General features: G+C 36.7%; 1 protein-coding gene across 2 annotated transcripts in view; it reads right to left on the reverse strand.

The window, feature by feature from the left end:
* MEI4 (meiotic double-stranded break formation protein 4) overlaps positions 1-19,893 on the reverse strand; it is an 83,079-nt gene that overhangs the window by 39,779 nt on the left and 23,407 nt on the right. For both annotated transcript variants that reach the window (XM_032683905.1, XM_032683906.1), the window contains exon 4: positions 7,408-7,539. In XM_032683905.1, coding sequence (XP_032539796.1) covers positions 7,408-7,539 — 132 coding nt within the window. The remainder of the gene's footprint in view (positions 1-7,407; positions 7,540-19,893) is intronic.

The raw sequence follows: 19,893 nt of genomic DNA on the forward strand, positions 1-19,893 counted from the left end.
CATGACAAACACTCCTAGGCCCAGTCTTTCAAGCATTTCCCTCTGTGGTGAGGATCTTATTTTTCCATCTTAATTCTAAACCCCATTCTAATCCTAAACGTAACTCTAAATACACTAGAGCCATCCTTCCTAATTAACAACCTAAGCTAAGAGTTCAATTCAAGTGCAAACAAAATGTAAAACAAACCCATTGCTTATCAAGAAAGAGTATGCAAAGAACAGAAGCAGTTTTTCTATGCTTGATGGCGTATCACAGCGTACTACAGAATACAGGCCACTGTGCATGTGCTTATGGTTATAACAACTCACAGTGAGCTACATAATAATGAGTTTTTAAAAGCACTTGAACATATTAGAAGGCACCAAACAAACACCAGTTAATCTTCCTGGTCTTGTGATGTAAATTAGTGATGCTTATGCATAAACTCTATAGGTAGATAAACACAGCTTTAAACGTATTTTTATCAAACCAAACTGATAAAAGAGAGTCCCAATGGGGCCAGCTGATAAGTCATTATGTAGAGGACTGTCACACGTGCTTAGAGAAAGGCAAGTGTGTGCAAAGCTAAGAAATTCAAAGCTATTGACATGTCCTGTAAAATGAAAAGAATGTTTTAAAAGAAAAATGAAGTTATGATTTCACACTGGTATCCCATATAATTCTACAGTTTCCATTTACTTTTTACTATATTTTTCTAAGCTCTTAAAGACAATTTTAATTATCAGCCGTTGTTACTCTTCCAAACAAAAATTCATTATATCAGTAATTCCTTGTTGGAAATTCTAGGGCTACGACTCTTCCATTTCATGAAGATACGAAATACTCAAGCAGTCAACAGACTGCAAAGCCACTGACACAAGACTGTGTATTTATACTGTATCCCAAAAAAGCATTTAGTGCAACTGTGTTAAAAGCACAGCATAATAAAGACTTTAAACAAGTATCCAAAACGAAAATTAGAAAGTAAATCTGTAACAAAATGTTACCCTGCCTGGAAATTGAACTTTTAAGAGCACATATGGTATATATACTATCCACATGGGCAACTCCAATATTCAAAAGCATTAAGGAAGCAGTGCTTAATTTTTTGAAACATCATTCCATTTTGCAAATCATTGTCTGTAAGCAAGAATGCTCCAGGAAGAAGTAACTTAACAGGAGCATTAAACAGGAAGGTAAATTAACAGGAGCATTTGAAGACACAGGTTAAGTAAGATTTGCCTTCCAGACTAACAGGTATACCATATATGACACAAAAATCTGATGCTTCTTCCTTATTCATGTTCTGCTTTCAGGCATGCAAAAGGATTAACTAAGCTGTAAAGAAAGCAATAGGAAAAGGACAGAATTAACACTGATAATAAGGAAGTAAAAGCAGCATAAAAAAAAAAAGTGCAATGAAAGCTTAACAGCATCAGAAATTCAAATAGGTAATTTTTAGTTTTTTTTTTTTAATTTATAATCATGTTATTTTAGGCTTTGTTGGTTTGGGTTTGTTTGAGGGTTTTTTGTTTGTTTGTGGGTTTGTTTGGTGGGGGTTTTTTTTGTTTGTTTTAAATCCTGGATTTTGTGCCCTATTTAAACTAAGAAGATTTTCAGGAATATTACTTATTTGCTTTTTAGATTTGATATATTCTGATTTTTGTAATTAAGCATTTTTCCTTTTCCAGTATTATGCTTCCATGAATGACATGATTCATGAATATTAAGAGTAACAATTCTCTAGTCGACACTGTTCTCCTCATGTAATTGATATTTGCTGCTTCTGTTCCCAAACACACCTGAGGTTTTCCGATTACATGTCACCCTCAATTTTGCCAAGTACCTAAGTGTAGTCAAAGCCCTGCTCCTTTTAGCTCTGTAAAAATACTTCCAAACTCCTTTCTCCTAAATGCTATCATTCTAAGACAGTATGACAGGAAAGAGAAAAACTGCATGAACCATTTGTCATTTTCCAGTTCTGTCTGACTCATAAGCATCTTAAAATCTAATCTTTAATAGGGGATGACATATGCAGCAGAAGCAGGTATACATTTCAAAGGTGTATGGCACTCTTGGCACATACCAAGTCTTGACTGATTCTTTCATTCCTGCCTTTCAGGGAAGAGATTTATGTTTTCCCAAATCCATATTTCCAAACTGGATATATAAGAAAAAAATGCAGATCCACTGATTATTCTATCCAGCCATTATTTCCTTTGTTAACAGTAGCATCAGCAGTCACATGTAATAAAAATTAATCCTACATTCACCCAGAGCACTATTTTGCAGCATCTTTAACAATTCACAATTTGAAATTTGCTTACCAGCATAACAAGGAAAGAAATGACATCTTAGAAAGGATGAACAGATGTCCAGAGGCAAGTTTAATTATTTTCATAAGATCTACCTGGCACCAATCTCTTTTCTTTTACCTAGGGGAAGTATTAGTAACCTGATGTGTCAGTAAAGCCAACAGTAGAAACTACAAAGAGCCAAATGTGCTTGATAGCCATTTCAGTACCTCAAACAACAGTAGACTTCAAAATGTATTTAGCTTTTCTAGCTGCATAATATTCTCAGGGTTTTGTTGTGGTTTTGTTTTGTTTTTTTTTTTAATTAACCATTTTAGCCATTTTTCTACCCTATTTGGGGAAAAAAATGTATAGCTTTTCTTTCTAACCTGTAAGAAAACATATATAAATTTATGGCTGAAGAGAGAAGTCATACTCCACAAATGAAGTAAACTTCTTGGAAAGTGCAGCTTATTTGAAGAATTCTCTACATCACATCAGACACACTTGCATATGGAATAAAGCATGAGGTAGGTACCACACCTGCCCAGAATATCCACTGTATACAGAATGGATGCATGGAGAAAGGCTTAAGAAGAAAGTGTGAGAGACTGAAATGGTTAATGGCTTAAACATTGTTAAGATCACTGAAGCCTGCTCCCTTGCCTGAATATGTCTCCTGGATTTCAGGGAATTGGACTGTGAGTTAAGCCTCCTTATGGGAACTTGAGAGAAGATAAGGGTGGTACTATTGTGCTCAGGTACTATCTCAGGTTTAAGGAGAAGTAAACAAGGCTGGGAGGAGACCATCCCTTTGACAGGACTGCCACCACAATTGCAACCAACAGGCATCAAAATTACAACTACCAAGTCTCATCCCTGGATCCAATGGGTGGCGACTTTTATCCTTCCCTATGGAGAAGCATAAACATCACACACCATAGCTGGAATGCATCTTAAAAGAAGCTTCAATACACACATCCTGCACATTCAATCACCATCAATCATCAATCTCTTGTGTACACTTAGAGAATTTGAACACTTGGGAAATAAGTTAACTTATTAATTATCCTAACTAAAATATAACTTGCTACAAACATCTAATAACGTTACTTAATTAAGTTTGGCAGTGTACAGACAGAAGTATGCTTTGCATGACTGCCTGTTAGAACTGTTCTGTAGGATCAGGCACCTCAGGTAATAACATCTCAGATAATCCAAAAAGAGATCTTCATAGAGATACTATGGGATTTTCATCTCTTAACTTTGGATGCCTTCAACATAAACATCTAGATTTCAGCTGATCAATGTAAGTTTCCTTTCTCATAGCCAAATGAGAGAAGCAGACAACTCAAGGGACAATTATCATAGTTATGTACAACAACATAGGTTAGACAAGAAATGACTTTTTCCTTCCCTTTGCTATCATGGAAAATTAAAGCAAGTAAATCAGATCAAAACACCCATATATCTACTACAAACATCTAAAGAAGAAGAATCTCACCCTCTATGTCTTGTGTCGAAGTCTAACTGCACCTATCATTTCACGTTAGAAGTCAGCACCCACATTTGGGATTTGGATTTAACACTTACACATAACATTAAGAATTACATATAACTTGGTGTCTTTGTTTAATAAAACCACAAAACCAATGCACAACTATTCAGTGTATGGCTCCGTGATAGAAATATTTAAAGTTTTAAAAAATGAAAAATAGTATACAGAAAGTAATGTGATATAAAAACATAATGCTAGAGAAATTATGTATCAACAATTACTGAATAAGAGAGTTTTCCAAAACCTCACAGTACATCTTCCTTTTTCTATTTTCAAATCTATTTTCTTGTTTTTAATTTTCTTCTTCATATTTCTTGGAATTATCACTGTGGGGTTAGAAATGGCAGTAAACCAATATGTGCTTTCCATTTCTGGTCCTCTGTCTTTGAAACAGCTATCATAAAGGAGGATCATGGTGAGGAGCTCAACATTTGAAAAATGATCCATCTTCCACAATATCACTGTGAAATCTTAGTATCTTACAATTTTATGTGGTCTGCAGTAGGAATCCAATTGAGGATCAGAAGATTTCTATTCCATAGGGCAATAAGGTTCAGTTACTGTACTCTTATAAACTGTATTTATGAAGCTTGAAAGGTTACTATTATAGATAAAACTGATCCAACATCTGTAAAAATTAAGGGATCCAATTGAGTTTATATTAATATGCTTTTGCCTAGAAGTCAGCATCCTGATGTCAGCAAAGTGCTGAAGTAGGAGCTTTACTTTAAGCACATGATGAAGTACTTGAATGAATTAAAGCAAACTACTAACTGGCCTGAGAGCTTACAACCATAACATTCATTATAACTGAGTGGAACATCAGGATAATGATACTGTTTTATATATTCCTTACCTAATTTTCTATATTAACATGTGGGAATATCATATACAATATAATATTATTCATACATTTGACATTAATTTTTCGTATTGTAAGATTAATGGATATAGCCAATTAGAGAATATAAAAATATTCATAATAATCTCTGTACTTTTCTGTTGTAGTTTATTCAATACACTCTCATACAGTCAACCTGATTTTTTAATTTGTAAAGCTAGGGAGATAGGAAGCCTTTTGAAACTGTGGGTCATAGACAGATAAGCTTGCCCAAGAAGACTCAAACTCTCTAAAATCAGTCAGAATTCTAAAGTAAAAAATTTTCAATATTTATCAAAGGATGCATCCACAAACCCACAAGGGGTTGAGTCGAGTACACTTGCCATTGAAGAAATGGTTGAATATAAAGTTGCATATTCTGGAATGCATACATTTGACAAACTATTTGGACCTTAGCTCAAGCCTTAAGGAGGAAGTTGAAATGAAAATGTTGAGCTATCTAGATGACTCATTTAGAAAAATTAAAAGGGATTTTGTTTTCAGTCCAAGTCAGTGTTGAAAAGCATCTTCAACTTTAAAAAAATAATTATTACTATAACATAAATACATAGAAATTTGCTTGGATGAACAAGCTATTTTTTCAATTTCTGTTTTCATCAAATGCTCAAAAGTCAACCTGAATACGTCTCAGATGATTTCTTTATTTCTCCCATCTGCCAACACCAACAAAAAACCAAACAAACAATAAAGCAAAACAAACCCCACATATTTGCACATCTCTAATCAGAATTAAAATTCAGAGTCCCTAATGTGACTGTTTTCAATGGAACACATGAAACACCTTTGCAATTAACAGCAGCATTGCTTAAGTAACAAACCACAATTAGGATACTTGTCAGCTAATGAAGTATTATCTTTTCTAATTTAAGCATTTAAGAAGCATTTTTTTTAAAGCTGTCATTTTGTGTATTTCAAACTGATACTGTATCATTAGATTTGATTACAAAACAAGGAAAAAATACTTTAACCCTTTTTAGAATTACACCTACCAAAAATAATGCTGCACAAAGTCAGAAACATTTAGAAGCAGGTCTGTAAATCAGGCCATCAGAAATACCAGAGTTTGGAGGCCAATTGTGATACATTTCCATATTATATTATCACATACAGAATGTATAAGGGTTTTTAAATTAACACAATACATCTATTTGGACTAAATGCAAGAATGCATGAAATTCAAAAACACTGACTTCACAGCAAGCTAAGCAAACCAGAACTTCAGTTACTTTCCCTACACAAACTGCAGCTTTTCAAAGTCCTACAAAGTGTCAGCTACAGACAGACACACAGCTCCTAAGGTTTCACCAAATACAAAAGCAATACTTAAAATAATTACAGTATGGCAAGGTTAAGCACCATAGTAACCAAGTCAGTAAAGTGCAATGTTCAGTGTAAGCTTGACATCACTGTGGAGCACTGAAAGGTTCTGTGCTGCCACTGGCAAAACCAGAAAGGATGACTAATTCTGTTACACAGGTGAGATTTAATAATGTTAAAAACTAACAACTTCTTTAAACTTAAAAACCAATTATTGTTTCTAATTACACTTCCCTATTCTTACATTTGTTAAAAGTCTGTTGACTTTTGGTTGCCATCAATGTCTTGTATGCTAACAGTGACTTAAAATAAGACACAGCTCTTTGTCTAATTCTTTCAAAATTTGCCTTTCTTTTCAGAATACGATTCAAACATAGTAGAAATCAGTGTTGGAAATTATACATTCCCTGCCAGCAGTCTGAACTTACTACCATATCATACCCTAGAGAGAAAAATAATAAAGTTCTTGAGCAACATTTAAGATATTTGTTAAACTGGACCACTGCTGAATATATCTACGATGAATGTTTTCTGTATGTATCAATAAATTTATTGGCCACCAAATAAAAAGCTGCATGCTTTCTTTTTATTGATCATCTTAGGATAGTGTGCAATCAACCCGTAATCCCAAGTGAGGCTGAACACTTTGCATAAAATACATACCCACAACATAAAAATACATGAAAAATCTATAAAACCTATTTATTTCATACCTCTCTTCTTCAAATGTTAAAGTAACATTCACTTTCTCTTTTCCTCCCTTTTTTAAAACTCTATAGTTTACTGAAAAAACTTAACCTAAATATAAATTTCACCACAAGTTCTATTCTGCTCCTTACGTCCTACTCATTGCAACAAACTAAATACAATATTATGTGTTGGATAACTTTTGCATAATGAAAGTTAATATTATGATTTGAAACATGAAATTTAGTTATCAAATAAAATGAAGCAATGATCTTTCTAGTTTTACATGAGCAAGAGACAGAAATAATTTGTTCAGGTGGATCCCCAAGTTGTACTGCCTGCATAATCAACAATTTACACATTACAGTAAGTGTTCTAACTAATTATTTCAAGTGTTTTTCCAATTATATAGCATAATCTTAAAATCTATTGAGTCTATTTATTACACAGTCTGATAATTTCACTTTTCCATAGGGAAATTTTCTTTTACTTTATACCTCCTTTTTTTTTTTTGAATTTCCTGTTTAAGTTAGGTCCTAGCATTTTCTGGGTTCTTGAACCTGCATATTCTATAGGCTAATGCATTTATTACGTTTTATGAAACAGATACAGCCAAAACACTCCCCAACACCACTCTTCAGCCCTTCTCCAAAAGAAAAGACAACAGTACCTGGTGGGCCTGCAACAGCTGCTCAGCAAACTGACGTACTTCTGACAGTAGAAGCGATATTAAAGAATTTCTTAATGTGTTGTTCCTTCCTAGCAAAATCAGTGTTTCTGATACAGAATGCAGTGCCTGAAACTAAAGAGAAATAACAGTAAATTTAATCTTTCAGAATACATCTCCGTCTTTTTTAGTGCAATTACGTTAAATACAAATGCGATTTACATATTCAAATTTTAAAGAAAAAAATCAAATTCAAAAATTTCAACTGTTTAAAAATCTATTAGTTACATACATACGAGATCTATGACAAACTGACATCTGTTCTCAAAAGATTAACGCTACAGGAAACTCTCATATGAACAAACTCCTCCAAAGTGTGAATTCCCCAGGACACACCTTTTCAGCATTAGATATCATCAAGCCCATCTGCTGACAAAGAAAGTTGATGACTACTCTGCACATACAGTACTTCTGTTTGTCACAGGTAGACAAATGAACAAATTCTTTGAAATTCAAACACTTATGCTAAGACATGTACTGTGGTTTTCTGTCAACAGAGTTATCTTGAATAAACCTAATTAAATGCTAACTGCCGGAAGACACACTATATTTTCAAATTCAAACAATTCATTTTCATATTGTTTTTTAACAATGCATTTCTCCTGAACCACAGGAGTGATGTGAATTTACATGAGAATTTTATTAGGTTTTGGGTTTTTTTTGCCACTGTCTTTTCTATTAAGAAAGTTGTTTTCTTTGTTCTCTGAAATTAATAGATATTATGTAACGAAACTTACTGCTCTACAAAGTGTACATGACATTCTTTTGTAAAACACTACTGGAAGAAACTCTCATTTCTGTATATAAAAGTTCTTTCAAAGAAAAAAAAGACACATTAAGTACAATTACTATAAATTCCATTTTCATATAAATGCATACCCTTACAAAATTAATATTCAATAACTCTTTGAGTATTTTTGACTGATAAAAGGATATCCTGACCAAATATTTTATGTCTAAGAATAACTGTCATGTCTTAACCACTCAACATCAGACCACTGCATCCTATTAACGATGTAGATTACACCTCTAGCCAGCTCACCTGCGTATACACACATACACATGCACATATATGAATAAAAATACTTGTCCACCATTTACAAGCTTGCATGGGATGAATCCTCATGGAAAACATTTCCAAACACACGAAAAGTAGGAAAGTGATCCAGGTAGCAGTCAACATGAATTTATTAACATTTACCTTAATTTTACCATGGTTTTCAACACTGTCTCTCGTAAAATTGTAACTGACAAAATTCTGGGCTACATAAGTGGACAGTGAAGTGGACTGAAAACTTTTGCTGTAAAACCAGTTAATTAGGCAGGTTCGCATCTACAGTTACTGTTTTCCTGCCTGATGCAATGCCTTTTTACTGGCCTCTTGCAGCTGAAGAGTAGGACCAGCTCGGTTATCATCCACTCAACATGAGACAGCCATAATAATCAATCTTCAATAAATCTTTTCTCTGAATCATCTCACTTCTCCACGTAATCCCTAAAGAAATATCAAAAGAAAACTACAGAAGACAAACAAGTCTCATGTTCAAATCTGCAGGCAGAGATACAAAGTAAAGAGATTAAATTTACAAACTGAAGAGATTTCATAAATTGTACGCATATAGCTTTGAAAACCTGTGAGATTAAAATCACCCATAAACATATACACGCAATATCCCATAAGGATGAAATGTGAAATAAGGTGAGATAAAAATAGATTTCTGAACAATTACAATGATATGAAAGGATAATGTAATCCTTGCACCTACATGTGCCTTGAAGATATATGAATTAAAATCAGACTTTTACTTTTTTTATATAAATTAAGGAGGGATAACTATTTTACAGTTCTACATTTTCAGCATATAACATTGAGTATACTTGCTAATTTGCCTTTGGCAAGCAATTAAACTAGACAATCCAGAGTAGTTTTTCAATGCTACCTCTCCCAAAGATCACAGTAAAAGTATATATTTACACAAAAACATCATAATTTTTGTTCTTTTTTAAGCTCTCTTCTATTTGCTTACATGTTTTTTTGCCAGATAGTGAAACAGTGAAATTTTTTTTTTGGTGCAGTTATTAATGTTAGCAGTTGAGATTTAAATAAAATAGGATCTTTCACAAAATTTCCATATCCTTTCTAGTTTGGCAAAAGTTGCCATTTTCTAGTTGGAATTATTTTAGGACTAGATAACAGGGGATCTTCAAATTTAAAGCCTGAGTGTCTATTAAGAGAAGCAAATACGTATTTTGTAAGGATGCCCCTTAGAGCACTTGAGATTAGGATATCAATGTCACTGAAAAATCCCACCTGTGAAATTATTAAGATTTAATAAATATTCTTTTTAAATACATACTTATTACACAAATATTTTAGAGTAATATAGCAAATGTACTATAATTATATTTAATATTATTAATAATTTTTAAAATAATGCCGATTTATTAAAGAGTATGGACTTTACATTGTATCTTGGTGGATCTCAGTATATTTTAAGAAAATACAAGACAAGAAGGAAGGTTAAAAAATGCTCACAGTCTGTATGCCTTAAGTTAATATAGAACAAATTTATAGCATATAAGCAATAAATCTGTAAATAGCAAACGGACTGCTGTAGAGCAATGCTCATGTATTGCTAATTAAACTCTGGAAACATTTAAACTGAAAATACTTCAAATAGTGTGCAGTTTCATTAAAGATAAAAGTGTATCTTCAACTCTCCGATCTACCCAATGTTAAAAAAGAACAAAAATCTTTTAATCCCTTGGACTTGATAATGGTGTAGATGAAACAAAACCTATGTCCTTCAGAGATTCTCAGTTAAAAGCAGTCAGAAAATTAGATTGTAAAAAAATATACTATTAGAAACAAGAAAATAATGAAGCCTGGTTCACTGTTCAGGCGCTGCATCATTTGTCCCTAACCCTCCTCCCACACTGCCATTTCTGCTGTCTTCCCATGCTTTCAGGATGCAGAGCAAGACAGAGCAATGCTGTGACAGTAACTGGGAAGGATGTGTGGATTGTCGACCCGGCTGTTGCCAAAACGAATATATAATGTCGATGTTCTGCTTACCTCAAGCATACTAACTTGATATCTCCTCTAGCCAGCTACTGATTTTAAAGCCTACTTGAAGGTATTACTGACCTTCCACTTTTTTGCAAGTGATTTCAAAAGTAGCTAGTTTCAAAAGTTACTAGCACAGGGAAAGACAGATGAGGAAAACAGACAGCACACTCCTATGAGCCCTGTTTCGCAGGAAACAGGATAAAAAAAAACTTATGAATTATTCTTTTATTATTCATTTATCAGTGTGTTAGACTTTTCTTTAATAATGGATATCCAAAATTTGTGAGTTTAATTCTTTCATGAGTTGCACGATTCACTACACCTTGCAACTATGATAACTGCACCTCAGTTTCTGTTTTGCTAATTTACTGGTTTTGTGCCAAGTAACAGCTTTCTTCCCCAAGTGACTGGCATATCTGGTAATATAAGACTAAGGCAAATAATTATTACGGGTATCCTCAAATTGTGAGGTGTTAAAAACAAAGCAATATTTTTGCCTTTGATTTTGTGTCACCCTTGCCCTTTGCCCATTTAGTCCAACCTGACTTCCATTCGTAATCATCAGTACCAATTGAAAAGCTTCACTTCTATATAGAGAACATTAGCACCCCTTTTCTTATCTTACTGTCACATTGCTTCCTTTGTAAATTGATGCTTGTCATTTATCTCTCCTCCTGTTCATGTGCCACTATTTCTCCTATCTTCCTGTCTTGGGATTCGATACATATTAATTCAACTCTTTGCTCCGTAAGCCTCATCTTAAGCCCTTGCTCTGCCCTTACCTCTTCAAAGAATCACAGAGTGTTAAGGGTTGGAAGGGACCTTAAAGATAATTTAGTACCAACCTCCCTGCCATAGGCAGGGACACCTCCCACTAGACCAGGTTGTTCAAGGCCTTATCCAGCCTGGCATTCAACACTGCCAGGGTTGGGGCATCCACAACCTCCCTGGACAACCTGTCCCAGTATCTCACCACACTCACAGTATAGAATTTTTTCCTAATACCTAGCCTAAATATCCCCTCTTTCATAATCTCGTTCATGCTTTTCTCCACTCTTCCAAACCTGATGTTCTCTGCTAGGACCATCAGTTGGCTTCACTGCTGCAAGCTGCTGCAAGCTGCCAGTATCAGGCTTGTGCCCCATGGGCAAACTGTGGGGTGAGAGCCAAAGGTTAGAGGAACAGGGTGCTAAGGACAGTCCTCTGCTGCTGACTCTGAAATGTGCTGGCTACACTGAAACACGAACTCTTCAGGAGATGAGTCAGGGACTCCTGAGGTAATAGAAACCAACTTACTGACTTAAGTACAGCCTTGCTGAATTTGTGGAATGAGAAGGGAAGATCTCCAACGAAGTGCACCGCACAAACTCCTCAAAGTCATCATTACTGACTATGAAACTTTTACGTCAGACTGGGAATGTGAAGGTGCAATTTCTTCTACTTACAGATTGGAAATACCTTTCTTAAATTTATTTCTTCATGGCTGCCTAAAAGTCACTCTCCAAGTCACTGATCAGCTCCAACCCCGTATCACTTCCCTAGTGAAACAGGCAATAATTAGTGCATCTGCTTGCTCCTGTCCACAGGCTAAACTAAGCCAAGTCGGCTGCTGCTGCCACATCGGCAAGGGGGAGCGACGAGAGACCACAGAACTGCTGTGAAGCACAGATGCACTTGCACAAACCTTCTTACTCTCTTCTTTCCTTACTGTTTAACATCACAAAGGCCACCAGCAGAAGCAAATTTCCCAGACTATTTCCTAGGTGTTTACCCTCCCTCCTAGCACAAGGGAAGGCTGCTACTGTTGACATAAGGATGACAGACTTGGACAAGAGCCAGCACACCTGCAGAGACTGGACTACCCTTGAGTAATATGCCCTCTGATTGACTGACATCCACAAATCTTTTCCCTCCTCTTCCTGTTAAGTATAAATGCTCAGTATAGAGCACAACTTGCTGCTACTTCTCTGTTTCTTTATCCAATAAGAAAATGAAAAACATTAAAGAACATCTTTTACAGTTTCAGTAATATTTTTCTAGTATGAGCTTCATAACAAATGCTTTACTGAACACCAGATAGATAAAAGCTATCAAATTTCACATCTGTAAACGCAGTTTATTTTACAAAGAATGCTGTTACGTTGTTCTGCCACAATCTATCTCTGGTAAACTCACGTTGCATCTTATATAATTTATCTCTAAATCTTTAATTGTTCTTTTAACTTTGTTACAAAGCTTTGCACGCTTTTAAGATAAACTGCTACCCTGGCAACTTCCACTTAACCTTCACTTTCAAACACTGAGCATGTTATATTAGAAATTCTACAGTTAGAATAATACTATCTCGGATTCTAAACTTAATGGGATAAAACACACGTAACACATATAACAGGTCCTGTCCTGTGCATGTGTGTATTTGTGTCTTTTAAACAAGGACAAAAAAGGCAAACCAAGAAACAAAAACTACCAACCCAAAACTAAAGCACAACCTGAATGTCCATTAATAAAATTCACTGTCATGTTTAATGTAGTGACTACCTCAAGATGGTAATATCCATTTCCATACATTAAAACCTTGCTCTATCACCTCACTCTAATCACTTTTATAGAAAAGCCAACACTTTCTTTGTGACCATGCAAACACACAAGTCATCAGTTCATCTGAAGACTAAGTACAAAAAAATGGTGTACTAAAAAGTTAAGCTAACTACTAAAGACACTTAGGATCCTGTTGGCATCAGTCTTCAACAATAAATTTACTTCAAACAATGCTGTCTTGGCAGAGATCAAGAACATCTGCATCTTCTTGGGATTCATCAATTAGGCATCTAAATATCTAATTCATCCAAGAGGCTAGATCCAGTAAATATTGTCAACAGAAAGACAGTATCAATCCCAGTTAAACAAACAGTATTCACAACAGCTGCCACTCAGACACCTCTAATGCTGCTGCTGCCCATTTTTTTAATAACTACTGTAAATAGTCTATTGATTATCAGGGAGGAGCTCTAGATAAACAGCCTTCCAGACCTGAGAGATTAAAATTTATATTACTCTTGATTCTTCCTTCTTAACTAGTCACAGTCAGAAGCCTTGCAGAGTTGAAGAAGTGCACATCCGTCTGCTGATGCCGAGTTGCTAAGCTATATTAATGGATACAGAAGACAGTATGCAACAAGTGTGAGTTTGCTCAGAGCAGAAGAATATGGATTCAAACTTTTCATCTGCTTAGAAAAAGTCATTGGATAAATTAAAGAAAACTAGTTTTTTTTAGCTTTTAGATTTTTAAACTAAAGAGTGAATCGGTCATCCTTAAAAAGAAGCAGGAATATAAATAAATGTCTCATTTAAGTGCCTAAGATTTACAGCCAGTTCCTGCAAATGAAAACGGATTTCAGACGTTTATTTCCCAATCCTTCACTCTTTTTCTCCTGCCCACAATGTGTGAGCTACTTTGAATACCACTCAGAGATGCCAAGTATCTGGCATGCATGCCTACAAAGTACAGAGGTACCTTTTTTAGGGTTGTGGATTTCACTTCAGGAGCTGAGCACTAAAAAGGCAAGCAAGAAATACTCAACTGTTTTTGCAACTGTCTGTAGATAATATACAGCACAGAGCTTACTTTTAATTTCTATCCTATCACCATAACACAAACATACACCGTACTTGAGCACATAAAACATATTTTTTAGAGAAGCATGACAAATTCAAGTTGTGAGAAAAGTTTCATTAGTAAACAGGTAGAAGTACAGAAAACCCCTAAGATTCTAATTATTAAAGTATGTATATACATTTAAAGCTATGCTTAAGGACTACTATCAAAACCCCCTTGGGATATACAGCTGCCCTCAAAAATTAAAGGATGCAAGAGGTAATTTTCCCCTAAGGGAAAAAAAACCCCAAACATCAACAAACTGAATTTTTCCATGAAGGGAAAGAAAATCATTACAGCAGGAACAGTGCTAAAAGTGGCCTGAAAGTAACCAGAATAGAACTTAAGAGGTGGGATAAGTAATGATGTGTTGGAGCTAAGGTGGTCCTATCGCCCCTTTGAAAAACAAACTACTATGGCATGCCTGAGATCAAAAAATGGAACAATTTTAGGTCCTTTTCTTCAAAAACATGTCTAGGATAACAGAAAACAAGACCTAGATAGAATTCAAACTATTTTACCCAGGTATGTTAAGTGATAGGCTGAGGGATGGGCTTTGACGCTGCAGTTCCACATGGTCTCATCTGCAAATATCAGAGAGATGTCAAAGAAGTAAAATGACACTGCTAATGTGAAGCTACAGGAAGAGAGCTCTGACAGAAAGCATTCACTGGAGAGAGACTGGGGGCAGAGGAAAGAAACATACAGCTTTTGATACATATTTCCTATCATATTTAACAAAAACAAGAACTTTTGTAATCTTGCACTAAGGGCCCCTACATATTTCATTTGTAAATCAAAAGAACAGCAAAGGCCTACTCCATCCTTTCTCTTCTCCAAATGGAAATAATCCATAATACCCTGAATACTAATTAATTACTTGCACAAATACAGGCAATGACAATATTTGTTATTAGGAAAAGAAATGGTGCTGAGCAAACAGCATTACAGGCAGGTTGGAAACCATGAATAAATTTTTTTTTGTCTTAATCATAGAATCATAGAATCAGCCAGGTTGGAAAGGACCTCCGAGATCATCAAGTCCAACCTTTGATCCACTACCACCACGGTTACTAGACCACGGCACTAAGTGCCACATCCAGTCTCATCTTAAAAACCTCCAGGGACCTCCCTGGGCAGCCCATTCCAATGTCTGACTACCCTCTCTGTAAAAGATTTCTTCCTAATATCTAACCTAAACCTCCCCTGGCACAGCTTAAGACCATGCCCTCTTGTCTTACTGATAGTTGCCTGGGAGAAGAGACTGATGCCCACCTGGCTACAACCTCCTTTCAGGCAGTTGTAGAGAGTGATGAGGTCTCCCCTGAGCCTCCTCTTCTCCAGGTTAAACTACTCTGCTCCCTCAGCCTCTCCTCACAGGACTTGTGCTCAAGTCCCTTTACCAGCCTCACCGCTCTTCTCTGGACCTGCTCCAGCACCTCAATATCCTTCCTGAACTGAGGGGCCCAGAACTGAACACAGTACTCCAGGTGTGGCCTCACCAGCACTGAGTACAGAGGAAGAATCACTTCCCTGGTCCTGTTGGCCACACTGTTCCTGATCCAGGCCAGGATGCCATTGGCCTTCTTGGCCACCTGGGCACACTGCTGGCTCATGTTCAGCTTCCTGTCAATCCAAACTCCCAGGTCCCTTTCTGCCTGGTTGCTCTCCAGCCACTCTGTCTCTAGCCTGTAGTACTGCATGGAGTTGTTGTGGCCAAAGTGCAGGACTCAGTACTTGGCCTTGTTGAACCTCATCCCATTGGAATAAAGACCATCTCTCCAGCTTGTCCAGGTCCCTCTGCAGAGCCCTCCTGCCTTCCAGCTGATTGACACTCCCCCCCAACTTAGTATCATCTGCAAACTTCCTAATGGCACACTCAATAAAGATATTAATTAGAACCGGGCCCAACACTGATCCCTGGGGGACACCACTAGTGACCAGCTGCCAACTGGATGCAGCACCGTTCACCACCACTCTCTGGGCCCGGCCCTCCAGCCAGTTCTTAACCCAGCAGAGAGTTCCCCTGTCCAAGCCATAGGTTGCAGCTTTTTCAGGAGTATGCTGTGGGAGATGGTGTCAAAGGCTTTGCTGAAGTCCAGACAGACCACATCCACAGCCTTCCCCTCATCCACCAGGCAGGTCACCTGATCATAAAAGGAGATCAGGTTGGTCAAACAGGACCTGCCCTTCCTTAACCCTTGCTGGCAGGGTCTGATCCCTTGTCCATCCTGTAGGTGCTGTGTGATGGCACTTAGGCTGATCTGCTCCATAACCTTGCCAGGCACTGAGATCAGGTTGACGGGCCTGTACTTTCCTGGGTCCTTCTACTGGCCCTTTTTGTGGATCCGTGTGACATTCGCCAACGTCCAATCATCTGGGACCTCCCCAGTGAGCCAGGACTGCTGGTAAATGATGGAGAGAAGCTTGGGGAGCTCTTCCACCAGCTCCCTCATCATCTGTCGTGGTAAAAGAAAATTCTGCTAACTTCATCCTTTAGCTCTTCTGTAATTGTAGCTTTAGTGCATGATGTATATCAGCCGAGGCTGGCTGAGGAGGGAAGGTGGACACAATTTTCTTTAATTCATTCCTGTCTACCTGCTCCTGCGATCCACTTTACTGAAGTAAATGAGAGTCAGTCAGTTTGGCGATTGCTTTACACTGCAGTGATTCACGAGACAATGGATTTTGCTTAACGTTTCACTTAAAGAGCTCTCTACGTAAGACAACATGAGAAAATTTAATTCAACAGTCAAGAGATTCAAACATTGACCCTCACTAGACCTTAAAATCCAGACAACTTGTTCTAATATTCATACAAATGAAATGTTCTTCCACTAGATAGGCAAAATTCTTTGACTGATGAAAATGTACCCATGACAGTCCCCTTGGGACTCAACTAATTTAGGAAAACTGAAGCCCACTAATTTTACATTTGAAAACCACCAGTGACATGAATAACTATTTTTAAATCTTATTTGTCCCTAAGCAGGCAAAACTCTTGTAAACTGATGAGTTAAGGCAGTCCTGGCTGACAACAGATTGTGCAAACTACACACAGTCGGAGGAATTTATTGTCACACACAACTAGCTGGAACATGTATTAAATGCATACTGTTGCATATAGTAAAGCATCAGAGTAACTTCCTGATTACTCTCTTCCAGGCAAATTCAGTCATTAATGATTCATACAAATTTCACTACCAAGATTCAAAGCCAGGGTTCTGATTAATGTGTACTGTTTTCAACTCCACAGGTACACTCCCATATATTTCATTATATAATGGCCAGTGAGATTCAAACATTTTTCTTTCTGCTTTTCTCTGTACTACATTTCAACTTGTTATTTTCACAAAGAATTATGAATTCTTTCTCACATAAATACCCAGTAAAGGCATTAAACTACTACTCAGAACTCTTGCATTTCCTCTTTTGCTAAATATATCAACAGTAATATTTTGAGCACTTGCAAAATTCTACATAAAGACTTTCAGATGAAACAGGAGAGAAAAATGAAAATGGGCAGTAACGTCCCAAATAGGATAAGAGAACTTCCTAAAGACTACGTTCACATCTCAGTGTACATCCAGATGCTCTTAATGCTGAATAACTTCAAAACAACTACCCTAAAGGTAGGGTAGCCAATTTCCAAAAGTGAAAAGGGTTAAAAAAAGAGAAAGGAAATATCAATAATCCTTTTTTTTCTGTGTGTGTTCTTTGAATGGAGCAGGCAATTCATGACTCTTAAAAGTCAGTAGTGATGTTTTAAACAGCATGAGATGTAAAAAATGACATATCCCTGAAACACATCTCTCTTCCTTCTGGGTCTTGTTTGAAAGAGATTATGAGTGAGATGGGCCAGAGGCATGAGGTATCTGTTGAACAGGAGCCCAACACAGCTCAACCTTACTCTAGAATCCTAAAGGCAGTGTTTGTGGTTTGATTAACTCCTTAAAACAAGACCCCCAAGAAACAGACACAGAGCTCTGTACAGAACCCAGGGTGAAGACCAGGATCTTTTGGCACATAATTGATGCATTAGCCGTGCTCCAAATTGCAGCATCAGCTGCACCTAAAAGTACAATCAGTGAATTGAATTGTCTTCAACGCTAAGCTAGAGTGGCACCACTAGGGGTCACACACAGAAACCCATGTAATGTAGCACCCTGTGACTGTATTTGGCCATGACAACTTTGAACATAGCTGAACTGCACTGAAAGAAGGCAAAGATAAAACTATTTTTTTTCTATCTCCAAAGTAACAAATGAGACTCTGGATTCCTTAACAATAACTGTCTTGAAGTTTCACATAGCTGTATATACAAGAGATGCAAATATGACATGTATGAAACACCTTAATTTCTGTTGTATGGATTTGACTTCTAAAGCTAATTCTATACACTATGAAACTACAGCCAGACCAGATTCACCACAGCAGGCTTCCAGGCAGGCTCCAGGATGTTCCCTCTGAAGTGCCCTACTGTCACGAGCTGTGCAAAACCTTCACCAGAAATATAAACTACATATGCTATTCTAAGCAGCAGAGCAAGTTGGGAATCCCCAATGCCTCTGACTGTTGCATTTTTCTGGTATAGGAGAAATGATCCCCTGTTCCAATACATCCTGGATAACAGAGACAAACCTCAGTAGAACAGGCATCTTTCAGCATCAGTGACTGAGTGATGTAACCAGAAGCAGGAGAAATGCACATTTGCTATGTCCCTGTGGAGGTGGATGGAGATAGGTGTTGTCAAATTCCAAATGGGTAGATTAAGGAAAAAATGTTCTGGTGCTTCCTCTCTGAAGGAGAAGTGACAAAGTAATTTGTTAGGAGCTGTAATTACATACCATAGCTTCTACCAGAGTTTTCCATGGGAAATGTTTTCCCATGTTTTGTACAGTCCATTTGAAGGTAGTAGAGTCCATGTGAAAGGAAAGGGAAATTCAAGAAGCTACTTGAAGTTTTTTGATTTAAATAATTTTTGTATTTTAAGTAATATTACCTTTTATTTTACCTCACATACCTTAACTGATAGACTTATTGTTTTGTCCTTTCGATACTCATGTCAATTTGGAGTTTCAGGCCAAAAACTGTATCCAAAGTGCACAGCTTTAGGCAACTGAATCCAGAAAAAAAATTTCTGAGTACGTCTTTGCTTGTTCCTACAGCTTCCAATGCTTTATAATTAGAAACATCTCAAACAATAGGACTCAACAGTTACAGCAAGTAATTCTGCTACTGTTTTTCTTCCTTTACATTTAATGCAGAGATAATTATCTCTTTTCCAATTCTCAAAGTTTTTTTAAGTTATTTAACTTGCTCTGAAAAACGCTGAGACTGCTTTTGAAGATGAGGCATTAAGTGTAATCCACAGCCCCTTTGCTTTTTGTTCACTTTTTGAAGGTGTTTCTCACAGCCCTTTGTCCTTGAAAGCTCTTGACAGTTTTATAGGTAAGGATGGTAAAGTTGTGTCAAATACTATACAGCTGTATTGATGGCTGTCTATACAAATGCTTTTTGGCAGTAAGATTAGATACAACAAAATTCTTAATATTTCTATAGTGGAGGGATTTAGGCATCTTCCTGGAACTGAAATTCACACAGCTTGCCACTCTTTCCATTTGACAGCCTTGTAATTAATGGTAATTTTATTTTAAACATATAATCTTGACAGTTCAATCACCACTTGAGTAAACAGTGATGA

The sequence above is a fragment of the Chiroxiphia lanceolata genome, chromosome 3 (genome assembly GCF_009829145.1).
Source record: "Chiroxiphia lanceolata isolate bChiLan1 chromosome 3, bChiLan1.pri, whole genome shotgun sequence".
NCBI lineage: Eukaryota > Metazoa > Chordata > Aves > Passeriformes > Pipridae > Chiroxiphia > Chiroxiphia lanceolata.